This window comes from Emys orbicularis, chromosome 13, assembly GCF_028017835.1.
Source record: "Emys orbicularis isolate rEmyOrb1 chromosome 13, rEmyOrb1.hap1, whole genome shotgun sequence".
Classification (NCBI taxonomy): Eukaryota; Metazoa; Chordata; order Testudines; family Emydidae; genus Emys; species Emys orbicularis.
This window is the reverse complement of record NC_088695.1, coordinates 40,214,401-40,227,369: the sequence shown is the minus strand read 5'-3', so window position 1 is coordinate 40,227,369 and position 12,969 is coordinate 40,214,401. Positions and strand designations below refer to the sequence as shown.

Below are 12,969 nucleotides of genomic sequence, written 5' to 3'. Positions count from 1 at the left end.
TCCAGCTCATGATTCTATACTAAGTGTAAATGCTGCTACAACTATCTGAACTACACCGAGGATTTTCCTAGTGGCTGTTATGCTCAAATGTGCTTTCTTCTGATGAACCTACAGTAATGACTGATTAGATTTATTGTTCAGTTGATAACTGCTGAAATATTCCACTTTGAATTGCCAATCAAAAGGTGAAAGGGAGAAAGGCTGTGCGGGGGTGGCGGGTAGAATATATATATATATATATACTCACAATCTACTTCCAGAATGGCACGGACAGATTTAGTAAGATCTTTGGCTTCTGCTGCAAGGGTTGCTGTGACAGTACGTCCATTCCTCCCCAGTCGTGCCAGGAGTGTTTTGGTAGATAATGTGCCTCTTCGGTCACTGGAAGGAACACACAGCAAAGAGATCAACTGTCTATAAGATTACAAGGGAAAATGTTCCTTTTAATAAAATAAAACAGGCATCCTTTCACCTTGTTGAATACATCTCTTGGTTGATTTTAGTCTCATTCCAGTAACAAAACAAAACAAAAAAATTATGCTACCAAATTCAGGAGACTTACTGTGACCCTAACAGCACCCCAATGTCAGATGGCAAGGAGCTCCCCAGTATCTAGCAGTGAGTTTCAGCAGAACAGTTCAGTGTACCCCAACTCACTAATGTCATAATCTATATCTAACAGCTGTAGGGTCAGGTATCATTGGAAAAGTAATAACACACTGATCGTTAATATTCTTGCATAGTGTATGTATGGTAAACCCACAAAGGACCACACAGTTGTGCTGGAAATATGGGACTAAAATGTGTTCAAATCAGACAAATGGGGACTTGGTACTCAGGTTTTTCCCAGACAAAGGAAAGGCTGAAGCCTCCATCCAGGTGCAATCATAATCAATGGGTTATTCATTTGAATATCGGAAGTTGCAGGAACAGATCAACTTGCATTGCAGCAATCACCAGTGGGAGAGGAACCAGCATGGAGTCTTATCCTCCAGACCCATGACTACTTTACTTGGCATGAACTTTATCTGGTGGTGCACCCTTCAGAAGAATATGTTTCAAAGATTGATTGAACTATAAAAGAGAGAGTAAAGCACCTTTATGTTATGATTCACCTTAGGAGACAAAGGAACTAAGCAATGTGATCTTGTGATGGATCCTGACCAGTGAAGTTGGGTGAGAGAAATCATCTTTAATGAAGACTGTATTTTACTAGATTAAGTTTATCCCCAGCAGTGTGTTACACTTACCCAAAGATTATACTGGCTTCTGTACTCAGAATCGCCTTTGAAAACCGGGTATACCAACTTTGTAAAGAATGAAATGTTGCTATCTCTGTTAGTCAAATACAATTCCCATTGACCTGACTGGGATTAGTGCATAAATACATAAGGGTAGAATTTGTTTGCTACTTAACAGGCATCCATTACAGCCTGGGAGCTTGATCCTGAAACTGTCAGTGAGACAAAACCCCTGATAATTTCAGTTAAACAGATTTGATTTTACTAGGAATTTTGCGTGAATAAGGTTTGCAGGCTAGGGTCCTATTTAGCATTTATTCTTGAACATGAACAAGGAGAAACCTGCTCTGTGAGACAGGATAGAATTACACTGGTATTTTAAGAGGCCAAAGGCTGCTCTAAATCCTGTTGAATACATCTGAGCTGCAGCATTTTTTAATTAAAGTAATTCAGTTCACTTTCATAAAGTTTAGATAAATATGGTTTCTCTGATTACAGGCTTGAATGCTTGTTGCTTTGTAACAAAAGCAGGTAGTGCTACTGGAGTTTGCTGGTACAATCCTCACGGTACACAAGATTATACCAGTTGCCATATTTAGGGTCAGGAAGGAATTTTTCCCTCTGGCAGACAGCCCTAGCCAGCGGCAAGAGGCTATTCCCTCTCCCTTATTGCAGGCATTACATGGCAGGTAGCTGATTATTTCATTCATAAGCTATTTGATGCAGTGGGCCAAGCGTTTTCTCCCTAGCCCTGTTAGGGGTGGTTTGATGATGTTCTGACATACGTGAATATGCACATTTTTCTTTTATTCCACCTTTGTTGGCAGGGTCATTGGCCACATAAATGGTGCAGGAAGTAACCTTGAAAGTCCTCCTAACCAAAATCTAAACTCTCGGAAGAAACGGAACTAGACAGATGTTGGTGGCACTAACAGTGGTGATGCTACTTATTACTGGACATAGGCGAGAGGCAGTCTCTACCAAAGAGTCGTACGCTTTGCATGGGGAAAGAATAAGGTGGAAAGCTGTGGCAAGGGATATAGTGTCTTTGGTTGATGGAAGCATGCAGATGCCCAGAGGTGTGCTAGGTCTGTGCTGGTTAACTGTTTTATCTTCAAATTGTTAATGAAAGTTGCAGCCCTGAGACCAGTGTTGTGTTTTTATTTCCACTGTTCATAAAAGTGGCATTCAGAAATGCATGGGAGTATAGAAAGAAAACAGCTAAGGCTTAGGATGAGTTGTTTGGAGCTTCTAACCCTCTCACAAAGGTTTTCAATAACATCATGTATTGCTATATTTCATATCATTTCACCATATTACCTTCAATAAAACAAGTTAAGTTTAGGTTTTCTTACCTTAAATTTGACAAGGGGATGGAGTTGTCTGCTAGTACTTCGTGCACAACCTGTTGGCAAACAATCAAAGAAATGAATAGTTAATGTTTTATAAGCTTCACATGCTATTTTTGTTGCTTTGTCGTCTACTTAAAGACCTTCTGTCTCCCTGCAAACTTAGAACACACAATTTGTATTCCTAGCCACAGGGAGTGAGCTGGGGTCTCAGTTTTCTTCTGAAGGACCCTAAATGATTTTTCATGTGGACAATATTCTATCAACCCAAAGCACCTCAGCCACATCTATGCAAATGTGAATAATATAAAGTAGGACACTTTTCATATGGACTTTACTCTATCTCCCTAACCGCACAGATCTTCTCGTAGAATGGCTAATTTGCTAAATCAAACGTTTTCCTATTGGCAGCCCATTATGTAAGGATTATAAAATGAGAAATTTCTCAGTCTCCATGGAAGTAAAATTGTAGATGCAAATAAGGTATATTGCTGAGATATAAAAGATAACACTTCAAATGACATAATTTCCCCCCCTAAGGAACTCTTTTGTATAAGCCTGCGACACCTTTCCCCCATATCTGACATTCAAAAACAAAGTCTGGGAGATTTTCTTATATTGGCAGTCAGCATAGGGGAAAGGAGCAGTAACAATTTTAAGCTGCCTGAAAATTACAAAATACAAAATCACCCTATTTTCACAGCAAGGGGCAACTTAGGTCCACCATATGGGGGAGGCAAACACAAATTGGACAAAATTAATTAAAACACATCCGTGTTGTGTGTTTATGATCTATACTTCCATGTTATAAACCTTTCTACTATGTGAAATAAATATATGAGTAGACCATATCCTCAGCTAGTATAAAGTGACACAGCAACACTAACTGGCTCAGTATAAAATAGTGCAGAACAGGCTGAGTTGGATTAAGCATACAGCAAGCTAAAATTCTGGTTTTTTAACATGTTTTCAACATAACCTCTGTTTACTGATGTATATCTGCCTCTTAATTTTGCAAATGGGCATTATTTTACTATTTCCAGATAAAGAAACTTGACCTCTAAATGCTAAAATCATAGGTTTTAATGCACAAACAAAAGAATGCTTGTTACAGTTAGGCACACAGCAACAATCAAATGACTCAAAAATCCCTACATGAAATTCTGCCTTAACCCTTATTTCAGCAGGTTGTATAAGCTGTGAATGTTTTTTTCAAACTACAGCTTTACACATTCATGCTTAATTTATCCTATTTGTTCCTTAGCTTTATTAACACACATCTTTTCCTAAACAAAATGCTGCTGGAAACAACAATGGAAAAAAGTTACCTCTACAAACTGCAGCAGTTTTGCAGTGGCCACCTCAAAGGTTTTCCTAGCCAATTCTGATTTCCGCAGCTGGCAGTCAAGCACAGTAATTCTCTTTCTTAAATCTTGAACACTATCCTGTGGAAGAAATTAAGTTAATACTATCTAATTAATTTCAAGACTTAATTTTATTTATCCTATTTGTCATTTTTCAAACTTTTTGAGTGAACGGTGAGGGTGATGGGGGATGTCTCTCCAAATTTTAAGGAAAGAGGAAGAAGGAAGCAAATACTGTTTTACCAAAAGGATCCTGAAGGCCCTAAAATTGCCTAAAAAATGCACATGACGTTCAAAATAAAATCTGAATTCAGAACTTATTGAGAGATACTGTAGATTTTAAAATGTTGTCCCCTCAATGCTTTCCTTGCATCCTTGCGTAGCACTCTTTATCTCCTCCGTGTTCAAGTAACTGAGGGCTTATCTACATGAACAATTAGTTCACAGCAAACTGAGGTGTGACTGTACCCCACACTAGCCTGCTGTTGCCCAACTCCCTGCTGATGTGTGTTAACTCTTTGTAAGAGTGCTTTGAGGACTAGATCAAAGTGCTCTAACAAACTATTAACACGTCAGCAGGGTGCACAAGGACAGTTGGTCTGCGGCAGGTTAGTGCAAGGTAGATTCACACCCCAGCTTGGTGTGAACTAATTGTTCATGTTGACAAGCCCACACTCTGTTTTCTACCAGGCCTTTTAACTTTAGATCTGAGAGTGAACAGTTGAATCAGAAGTTTTAGAATGCTTCTGGTTCAGTTGTTCATGGGACATGCATGTTGGGAATCAGGCTCCTGCTGCGATCAAGGTGCTGTCAACAGACTGCAGCCACCATTTCTCTTTTTACAACCTTTGTTGTTGTTGTTCTTTTAGAAAGGGCATCAGCCTGGGGCTGGATCTCCCAACAGTCCACGGTGCTGATTTGATCATGGTGAGAAGCCCAGGTCTCCATTCCTTTTCTGATAAATTGCTGGATCAGAATTATTTTAAAACTTTGAATTAAACTGTTTTTTGTTTAATGTTTAACTACTACATTAGGATCTCACCAAAGCAACTAGTAACTCTGTGGCAGGCCTTGAACAGAGTTAAACCGCTCAGAGTTTTCTACATACATATGTGTAACCCATCGTTCAATATTTGTTACATGTCCCCCTTTGTGCCTGATCCACAGAGGATAAGAGTCTGGTACAGCCCCATCAACAGAGGCTGGCTCTGTAGCTCTAACGCGTTCAGTCTCTGGTGGCGTTGGACAAGATGGAGGCCACCATGTATACATGAGCACATTTGTTTACTTGATCTGTGTGCTAGGCAGAGGATTAGGCACAAAATACCTCTCAGTAAAAGGGAAAGAAAATGCCACTCTCTACAAAGACAATGGTTGACATTGCTGTAGGTGCACTTCTCTTGAAGCCCATCACCTGAATACAACCTACTATAAGATTTGCAACTACTAAAAAGTGCTGTTACTAATAACTATATCTTTATTGAAAGCAAACACACACACACAGTTTTGTGCGGCAGAATCCCCATTATTCTGAATTTCAGAAAGTCTGCTTGATTAGAAAGTTTCTTTTCTGTAATGTATATCACACTGTTCATTACTGGAAAAGGAGACGCTAAGCCTACTTAGGGAGGATTTTATTAAATACAGCCAACTGCTGCTGCTTTACTAAGTACAGTTTTGGTTTCCCTGGCTTACAGATGTTATCAAAAGGCAAAGTGGAGCAAAACTCTTCTTCATGTACTGTACCTAAAGAAACAAGGTGAACTGATCAATATCTCTTGCTTACACTACCAGTTGCATAAATTAAATTTAGAAGAGCACTTCAAAGTATGCTACTTAAGTGGCCTTATTCTCTACTGCCTTGCTGCTGTACAACCACTCACACAAAGTGGGAGTAAAAGGCTACCAAACTGGAATAGTAATGTTTTACACCAACTTATTTTTTTTAAATCTATCAGGTTTATTATGGTAATGCCTAAGGACCAGCCAAGAATGAGGCCTAATTGTGCTAGGTACCAACACAGACTAGTAGACAGTCCCAGCCCTAAATAGCTTCCAACTTTGCACAAGTACAAGAGTTTAATCCTGCACCTGTTGCAGTCAATGGGAGTGTTACCACTAAACAAGATGGGTGGAGGATCAGGCCCCGGGTCAGATTTTTGAAAGCACTCAAATCCAGATTTTCAAGCACTCATGTCTGCGACCAGATTTTCAAGAAAGTTTAGCACCCAACATGCATCAAAGTGATGAGCATAACTGAAAATCTGGACACTTATTTTGTGCTTAAATGGGAGCTGCGCTCTTTTGAAAATCTGGGCCTAAGTGATTGCACAAAGTGTGTGCAAGGCAGTGAAATATTAAGTCCATGCACTTTATAGCTCTTGTAACACAGTTTTTGCTTTTTTAATATTGAACTAATTTTCACCTTGAAAATTTCAGCAGGCCACCCTTATTTTAAATTATTGGGCATATCCATTTTTCATGGGTAAACTAGGTAACTACACACACACAAATTCCAATTATTATTGTTACTATTTTTTAATCTGCATTATTGTAAAGCCTAAGAGCCCTACTCATGGTCCAGGACACCACTGTTCTAGGAGCTGAACGAACAAACAGAACAAAAAGACAGTCTCTGTCCCAAAGAGCATACAATCTAAGTATAAGACAAGAAACAACAGATGGATATAGACAGACAACAGGGAAATACAAAGAAACAATGGACAATATATGTCAGCATAAAAATGGATTCCCAGTTATGGAGGTTCATTAGAAATTGTCCCAAACTGTTTTATTCTAAATTGGTCTCTAAAAATCATTGGGGATAATATGGTGGCCTCGAGTGTGAGGCTCATTTGTACAACCTTTTTCATTTAAAAAAAAATCATATTTAGGTCACACTAATGTTGTGTCTTTCAAATAATTAACTTGAGTAAATTTGAATGTATTCAAGAATAGTCCTGAATTTTATATTATTATTATTTGTGCATCACTGAGAAACAGGCTAAAATTCTAACTATATGCCAAGTGTAAACAACAAACACACTTACTGAAGATACATCTGCACTGATTAATAACAGAAACCAGGCAAAAGCTGAACTGAACATGTGTGAATTTGCTTAGGAATCTAAAATATTTTTCAGTCTCTCACACTTCCTTGAAAGCTCTAATCAACCACAAAAATGATTTTTCTTTGCCTCAATTTTGATGACATTTATTAGTAAATTTTAAAACAAAACAGAAAACGAAAATATTCAGTGTTTTATACTTTAATGCTTGAGATGTGCCATATTGACCAATGACCCAAATAAGCTTCTGGCTCTTGTTTTTCCAGCCTAAAGATATCTAGATAAAGGAAGGCTCGTAGCCTTCACATTGCCCCCTTCACTACGCATCATTCCAGTTATTGAATAATACAAGACAAAACAGTGACCTACTTTAGAAGAGCAGATGAAAAGAAAATGAAAACAGGATACATGACAACAGCAAGGAAACCATGGTAACTATGAGAGATGACTGTTCCACTTACTTTATTTTGGCCAGAATGATCAGCGAGCTGAGCCTTCAGCTCTGTAATTTCAGCCTCTAATAGGCGGATTATTTCTTCATAATCCATCTCCATTCCACGAGCCTGCCTCTGTGCAGCTTCTGCAAGATGAATCCTACTTCGCAGGGCTCTTGCCTCTTCCACTGCTGCCTTGGCTTCCTATAAAATACAATCAAAGTGAACAAGTCTCTGATTTAGATAAAATATTGCTTTTGGCATAGGACTTACATTTTGGGACTGAGGATCAGAGAGTTCCATTTTTTCTTTTTAAAATTTGTGGTGTGAAAATAAGGGGAAAAGGTTTAAAAAAGAGAGAGAGAATTTTAACAACTGTAAAGTAAGACAGCCCTTTCCTTGACATTTAACATTTTAATGGACTGTATTCAATAAAAAATAATTTTCAGTTTCTACAGCAAATCCTAAAGAAATCATGACCACCAAACCAGGTTCTGAGTTTTAGTACACTGGTATAAATCCAATGGAGGTAAAAGTGATTTAACACCAGCGTATCTGACATTCATAATGAAGCCCACCATCTCCATACCAGGGGAAAGCCTCCAATTAAGTACAGGTATCTGGCTTTCTTATTATTGCCTGAATCCAGTGAATCAGTCCACAGTTTCCACAGCATTTTTTGGTATGAATTATTAACCTTGGTATCCTGCCCAAATTAAATTCCTTTAAAAATTTATTGCTTTTTGTTTCCTTCTGGTTCTTGTATTCAACTCTTTACTCCTGTATTATTTAAGGAAAGCTTTCTATATAGGAGCCATAGAAAAAAAGAGGAAAGTAGACATAGGAGAAGGCAGGGGAAATTTTATGGTATTTTTTCAAATAAAAAACCATTTGTGAACTTTTTAAAATCAAGGTAGATAAATTATTCCCTGCTTACAAAAACAGCTGTGAAAGAATATAACAGTTACAAAACTTAAACATAGAGAAGTGCGGAAATTCTCAGTTAAGTTTGTCACTGAATATTAATTCGCATTAACGTCTTTTATTTTGTAAATTGAGTATTGTTAAATTAAGGGCCTGATTCTGCAAATCTTTACTCATGCAAGTAGTCTTTCAGACTTGAATGGGACTACTTTCGTCAGGGCCGGCTCCAGGGTTTTGGCCGCCCCAAGCAGCCAAAAAAAAAAAAAAAAAAAGCCACGATCGCGATCTGCGGCGGCAATTCGGCAGGAGGTCCTTAGCTCCGAGCAGGAGTGAGGGACCGTCCGCCGAATTGCCGCCAAATAGCTGGACGCGCCGCCCCTCCCCGAAGTGGCCGCCCCAAGCACCTGCTTGCCAAGCTGGTGCCTGGAGCCGGCCCTGACTTTCGTACTCACATGATTAACTCACATGATTTGAAGGACTGTGCCCTAATTTACAAATTATACATCAATGTGGCCCCTAAGTATTTAAACATTTTTTTCTATATTCGCCACCACCCCACAGAACCACCAACCCGCTTCTCCTCTTACATTGGTGGAAATCAACAGTTACACTGAAGTGAATGGAGTTACACCAACGCGAAAACCATGGTCAGTGAGAAAAGAATCAGGCTCTGTGTCTATCTTTCTGGCTGAAGCCAGGAACAAAACTGGTGAGCTAACAACTGAAGACTCCATTCAAAGTCAAAGCTCTCTCAAAGGAGCCCCTACTTAGGGCCAGATCCAGACCTTTCCACTTTGTTCCATGGGAGCTGGATCAGACCCTCAGTCCCCCATTCACAATCAAGTTGGCAGAATCACAGTTTTTGTGCTGTAAACAAAAAATGAAACATCCAATGTGGTATTTTGAGGCTTCCAATGAGGGAATCCTTTAAAATTTCCCTTAAGGAATTAGGATTAACTCTGTGGTTGTCTGATGTTCACTTCACAGATCAGTGGCCACAGATGCAGTCTGCTACTGAATCAAGCCTTCAAATGCAATGAAGAATTTAATGCTGTTGTGGGTTACTCCTAATTAAACTTAAGCATTTTGTGTAGCATGTGTAGATGAAATAGGCAATTCAGTGAATCCTATTCAGAACAAAAATTACCTAGCTACATATATACATTAGCTCTTCATTTAAAAGTAAACCAGCTTTATAAAAATATAGATATAACAAAAGGGATAAATCAGAGAGAGAGAGAGAGAGAGAGAGAGAGGAGATTGTAAATCTAGATCTAATTTTGTGTTTTGTGGCTAAATCTGGTGCAAAATAGGTGTGTAAACCTTGGTGTCCTGTTCATGGTAATGATAGTATTCCATCAAAAAGTTTCTATGACTTTTCAAGTGGATTCAATACTCTTCTTAACTTCCAATCCTAAACTGCTGTGCTGTGTTGCTGTGCACTATTCATCAGCCACGATCCTTCCCACCACAGTGGTGAGTAAATAGATTCCAATATATTACGCAAGGTTTGAGTTCTATTTCTGCTGGAGTTTTCTCATAAATTTCTATGAGAATATTAATCTGTGGATCAGTCTGCAAAGGGCTTTGGGATGAAATTCCCATTGAAAGTCAACAAGAGCTGGGCTCTAACTCCTCTGAAAATCCTTCTTGAAAAATCTCCTCCTACAAAAATATGTATCAATATATATATACACACACATACATGCAGCATCACTGGTAAAGTGGACCTTAATGTAATGAAATGTACTGAAGATACTGCAATGCTCTCCCCCAAATTCTTTGTATAGTTGTCAGTAGAATTAAAAAACAAAAACAAACAAATGGCATTCACCATGCTATACCAATGCAGTTAAAACTTAAAATTTTTAACTTCCTTCTAAGTTTCATAACAAAACAGACACTCCCAGAGGAAGAAAGAAACATGCAGCTTTATCAGAGACAAGTTTTTAATTAGTTCAACACACAGTTATCTACATCAGTTAGTCTGCTCCCTTATGTTTTAGAATTCCCAGGTTAGTCAGTATATCCTTCAAAGTGTCTGCTTTAGACCAAATAAGTTGCTGATCAAGATATACACTGTATGTTGTGGTTCACTGGAACCAAAGCAGCAACCCATAGTTCTCCTTAGCTTCTTACTAATCTGGAAAACGTTTCCAATTTATATGCATTTACTGAACACCCTTATTAAAGGTCAGAACCACCAGCATACTTTCCCCCCTATCTAGGATGCTTAGCTCAGTACCTTAAAGGTTCACCTAGCAAAAACCCTTCTCTACTACATGTAATGGGGACTGTATTTGCTCTGTTAGGCCCAAATCCTGCAAAGCAATATGTGCAGATAGCACCTTTTGACAACACAGTGCCCCAAATCCCATTACTTTGCAGTGCCGTCAAGTAGCTCACTATCTTCCCAATTCTATATCCAACACAGCGCAGATTAGAGCAGCTTTGGGGCTGCTTTAACCTGTGCTTCTGGCAGTGGTCACCAATGACGGGGATAACTGGAGGGCAGCTTGCTCTAGTCACCCCTTCTCCTGGCTCCTGAGTCGGTTTTGTGAAGGAAGGTAGAATCTACATCTGACTCTACAGCTGCTGGTGTCTCCCCAATGCCTGGGAGATTTCTTTCAGGGAAGACTTGGCAATTTCCAACCCCTTTGTGACATCACAGCATTGCAAAGAGGAAGTAGCAGGGCGCAGAATTTGGTCCAATGTCTTTTTGTATATACTGTATTCTGTTCACTGTTTGCATATTCACAGCTTGCACGTTTTTACATTTTGGTTCTAGCATGGTAACATCAGTTTCTGGTAACAAGCTATGCGGACCAATTAATGAGGTGCATGGTGAAGGAGGAGCACGTAGGGTTCTGATATTGTAGTTGCCAAGGTGAAGTGGCCTGACAACATTGTGAACCACGTTCTATTTCTTCCTTAGATAAAATCTTCCTGTTTGACAGCTGAATTAATCTGTTTAGTACTCCAGCTTCCAAAAACAGTGTAACTAACATTGAACACTCTTCCTTGTAAAAGGAAGATGTTCCTCTAATCTAACTACAAATGTGATCCAATAAAAAGCTGGCAGATAATATTCAAGTATGTTTATTTATTTGGCTTTATACAAATCATACATAAAAAAGCATCTATACGTGTCTTTGGTCTTTTTTGTCATGCATTAAAAATACAAACACTAATGAAAACAAAAATAAACTCAGCAGCTTCCTTGAAGACAGAGGAAAAATAAATCATGTCCCAGCTCCCAAATCTCAGGCACACAACTCCTTCAAAGCACCGCCATCCTGCCCAGGAAAAGACAAGAGCTTTGCAGCATGCCAAATCTGGTCCATTTTGGACAAAATTCCAGAACTGAGGGCAGTCATAGAGAACAAGCTGTCAACCCTCTCATATACTGAGGGTGCTTCAGCTCAAGTGCCTCTATTTTCTCAACTGCGGCAACATATCACCGTGAAAGATGTGGTCCCTCAGGCAGGTAGGTCCCAGGCCATTAAGGGTATGTCTAAACTGGAATAAAAGACCCGCAGCAGAGCCGTGGCTGTCCCAGGTCAGCTAACTCGGGCTCACAGGGCTCGGGCTGTGGGGCTAAACATTGCTGTGTAGATGTTCAGGCTCAGACTGGAGCCTGAGCTCTGGGAACCCGCGATGGGCCCTTATGCCTTGGTTAGTGGCACTGGAAAAAAGTTTTCCTGTAAGTTTCTGCATCCTTGCAAGGCCCCACCCAATTTTCAGACCAGCATGGGTTTGACTGTATAACCAACTTAATCTATACCAAGTCACCTTCCCGAGTGACGATAAGAAGACCTAGCAACGTAAAACATAGCCATGTTGGCCTGGGTAAATTTTAACCCAGTTTAAAAAGCTAATTATTTCATCAGTGAACACTGGAATTAGGACTTTAAGTAGCTGATGTGTTCATCTAGCTGCCAGTAATAAGAATTATATTACAGCTCCGGCAACTTCAGGGCAGTGCTTGTTTCTGTACTCACAAGCACAGTTGATGTTTGTATATACATGTACACCTGGACCTTTTGGGCTCTTTACAAAGTTCACAGAGTTTTTTGCTACTGTGTGGCTTGAAAGTCAGAATCCTAGAGGCAGTTCCCTTTTAGATACTTTTTATGTATTGTACTATACTGGGCCAGGTCCTCAGCAAGTGTAAATTACGACAGTTCCACTGAACCCCATGGAGCTTTGTTGATGTACAGTAACTATTTAGGGTGAGATCCTCACTACGGCTCCAACCTCTTTACACACGTAAAAGGGCCAGCATGGCATAAAGTAGCCCTAAAGCCACAGTTCTGATGGGAGGGGTGAGGATTATGTTGAAGATAACCGTATGGCTTCCTTCTGAGGGTCCCTTCACAAGCCCTGGGTGTGCTGGAGCTGTGTGCAGAAGGGGAATGTCAGGAATGGGGTTGCAGCATATAGTACTACTCAGATTCCAAACAGCATTAAGGGCTGTGGACAGGCCTTTAGGGATGTCTAAATTATCCTGGAGAGCTTCCGGAGCCCTTGAAGCAAATTGGGATCAGAAGGGCACAATGGCGACCTAAAGGCACGTTAGCTCCCTCTCC

The 12,969-nt window shown here is 39.7% G+C and overlaps 1 protein-coding gene across 2 annotated transcripts in view; it reads right to left on the bottom strand.

Moving 5' to 3' along the window:
- Positions 1 to 12,969, bottom strand: part of STXBP4 (syntaxin binding protein 4) — a 135,824-nt gene that overhangs the window by 60,266 nt on the left and 62,589 nt on the right. For both annotated transcript variants that reach the window (XM_065415521.1, XM_065415520.1), the window contains 4 exons: positions 7,484 to 7,660; positions 3,919 to 4,035; positions 2,597 to 2,646; positions 248 to 381 (listed from right to left, as the gene is read on the bottom strand). In XM_065415521.1, coding sequence (XP_065271593.1) covers positions 248 to 381; positions 2,597 to 2,646; positions 3,919 to 4,035; positions 7,484 to 7,660 — 478 coding nt within the window. The remainder of the gene's footprint in view (positions 1 to 247; positions 382 to 2,596; positions 2,647 to 3,918; positions 4,036 to 7,483; positions 7,661 to 12,969) is intronic.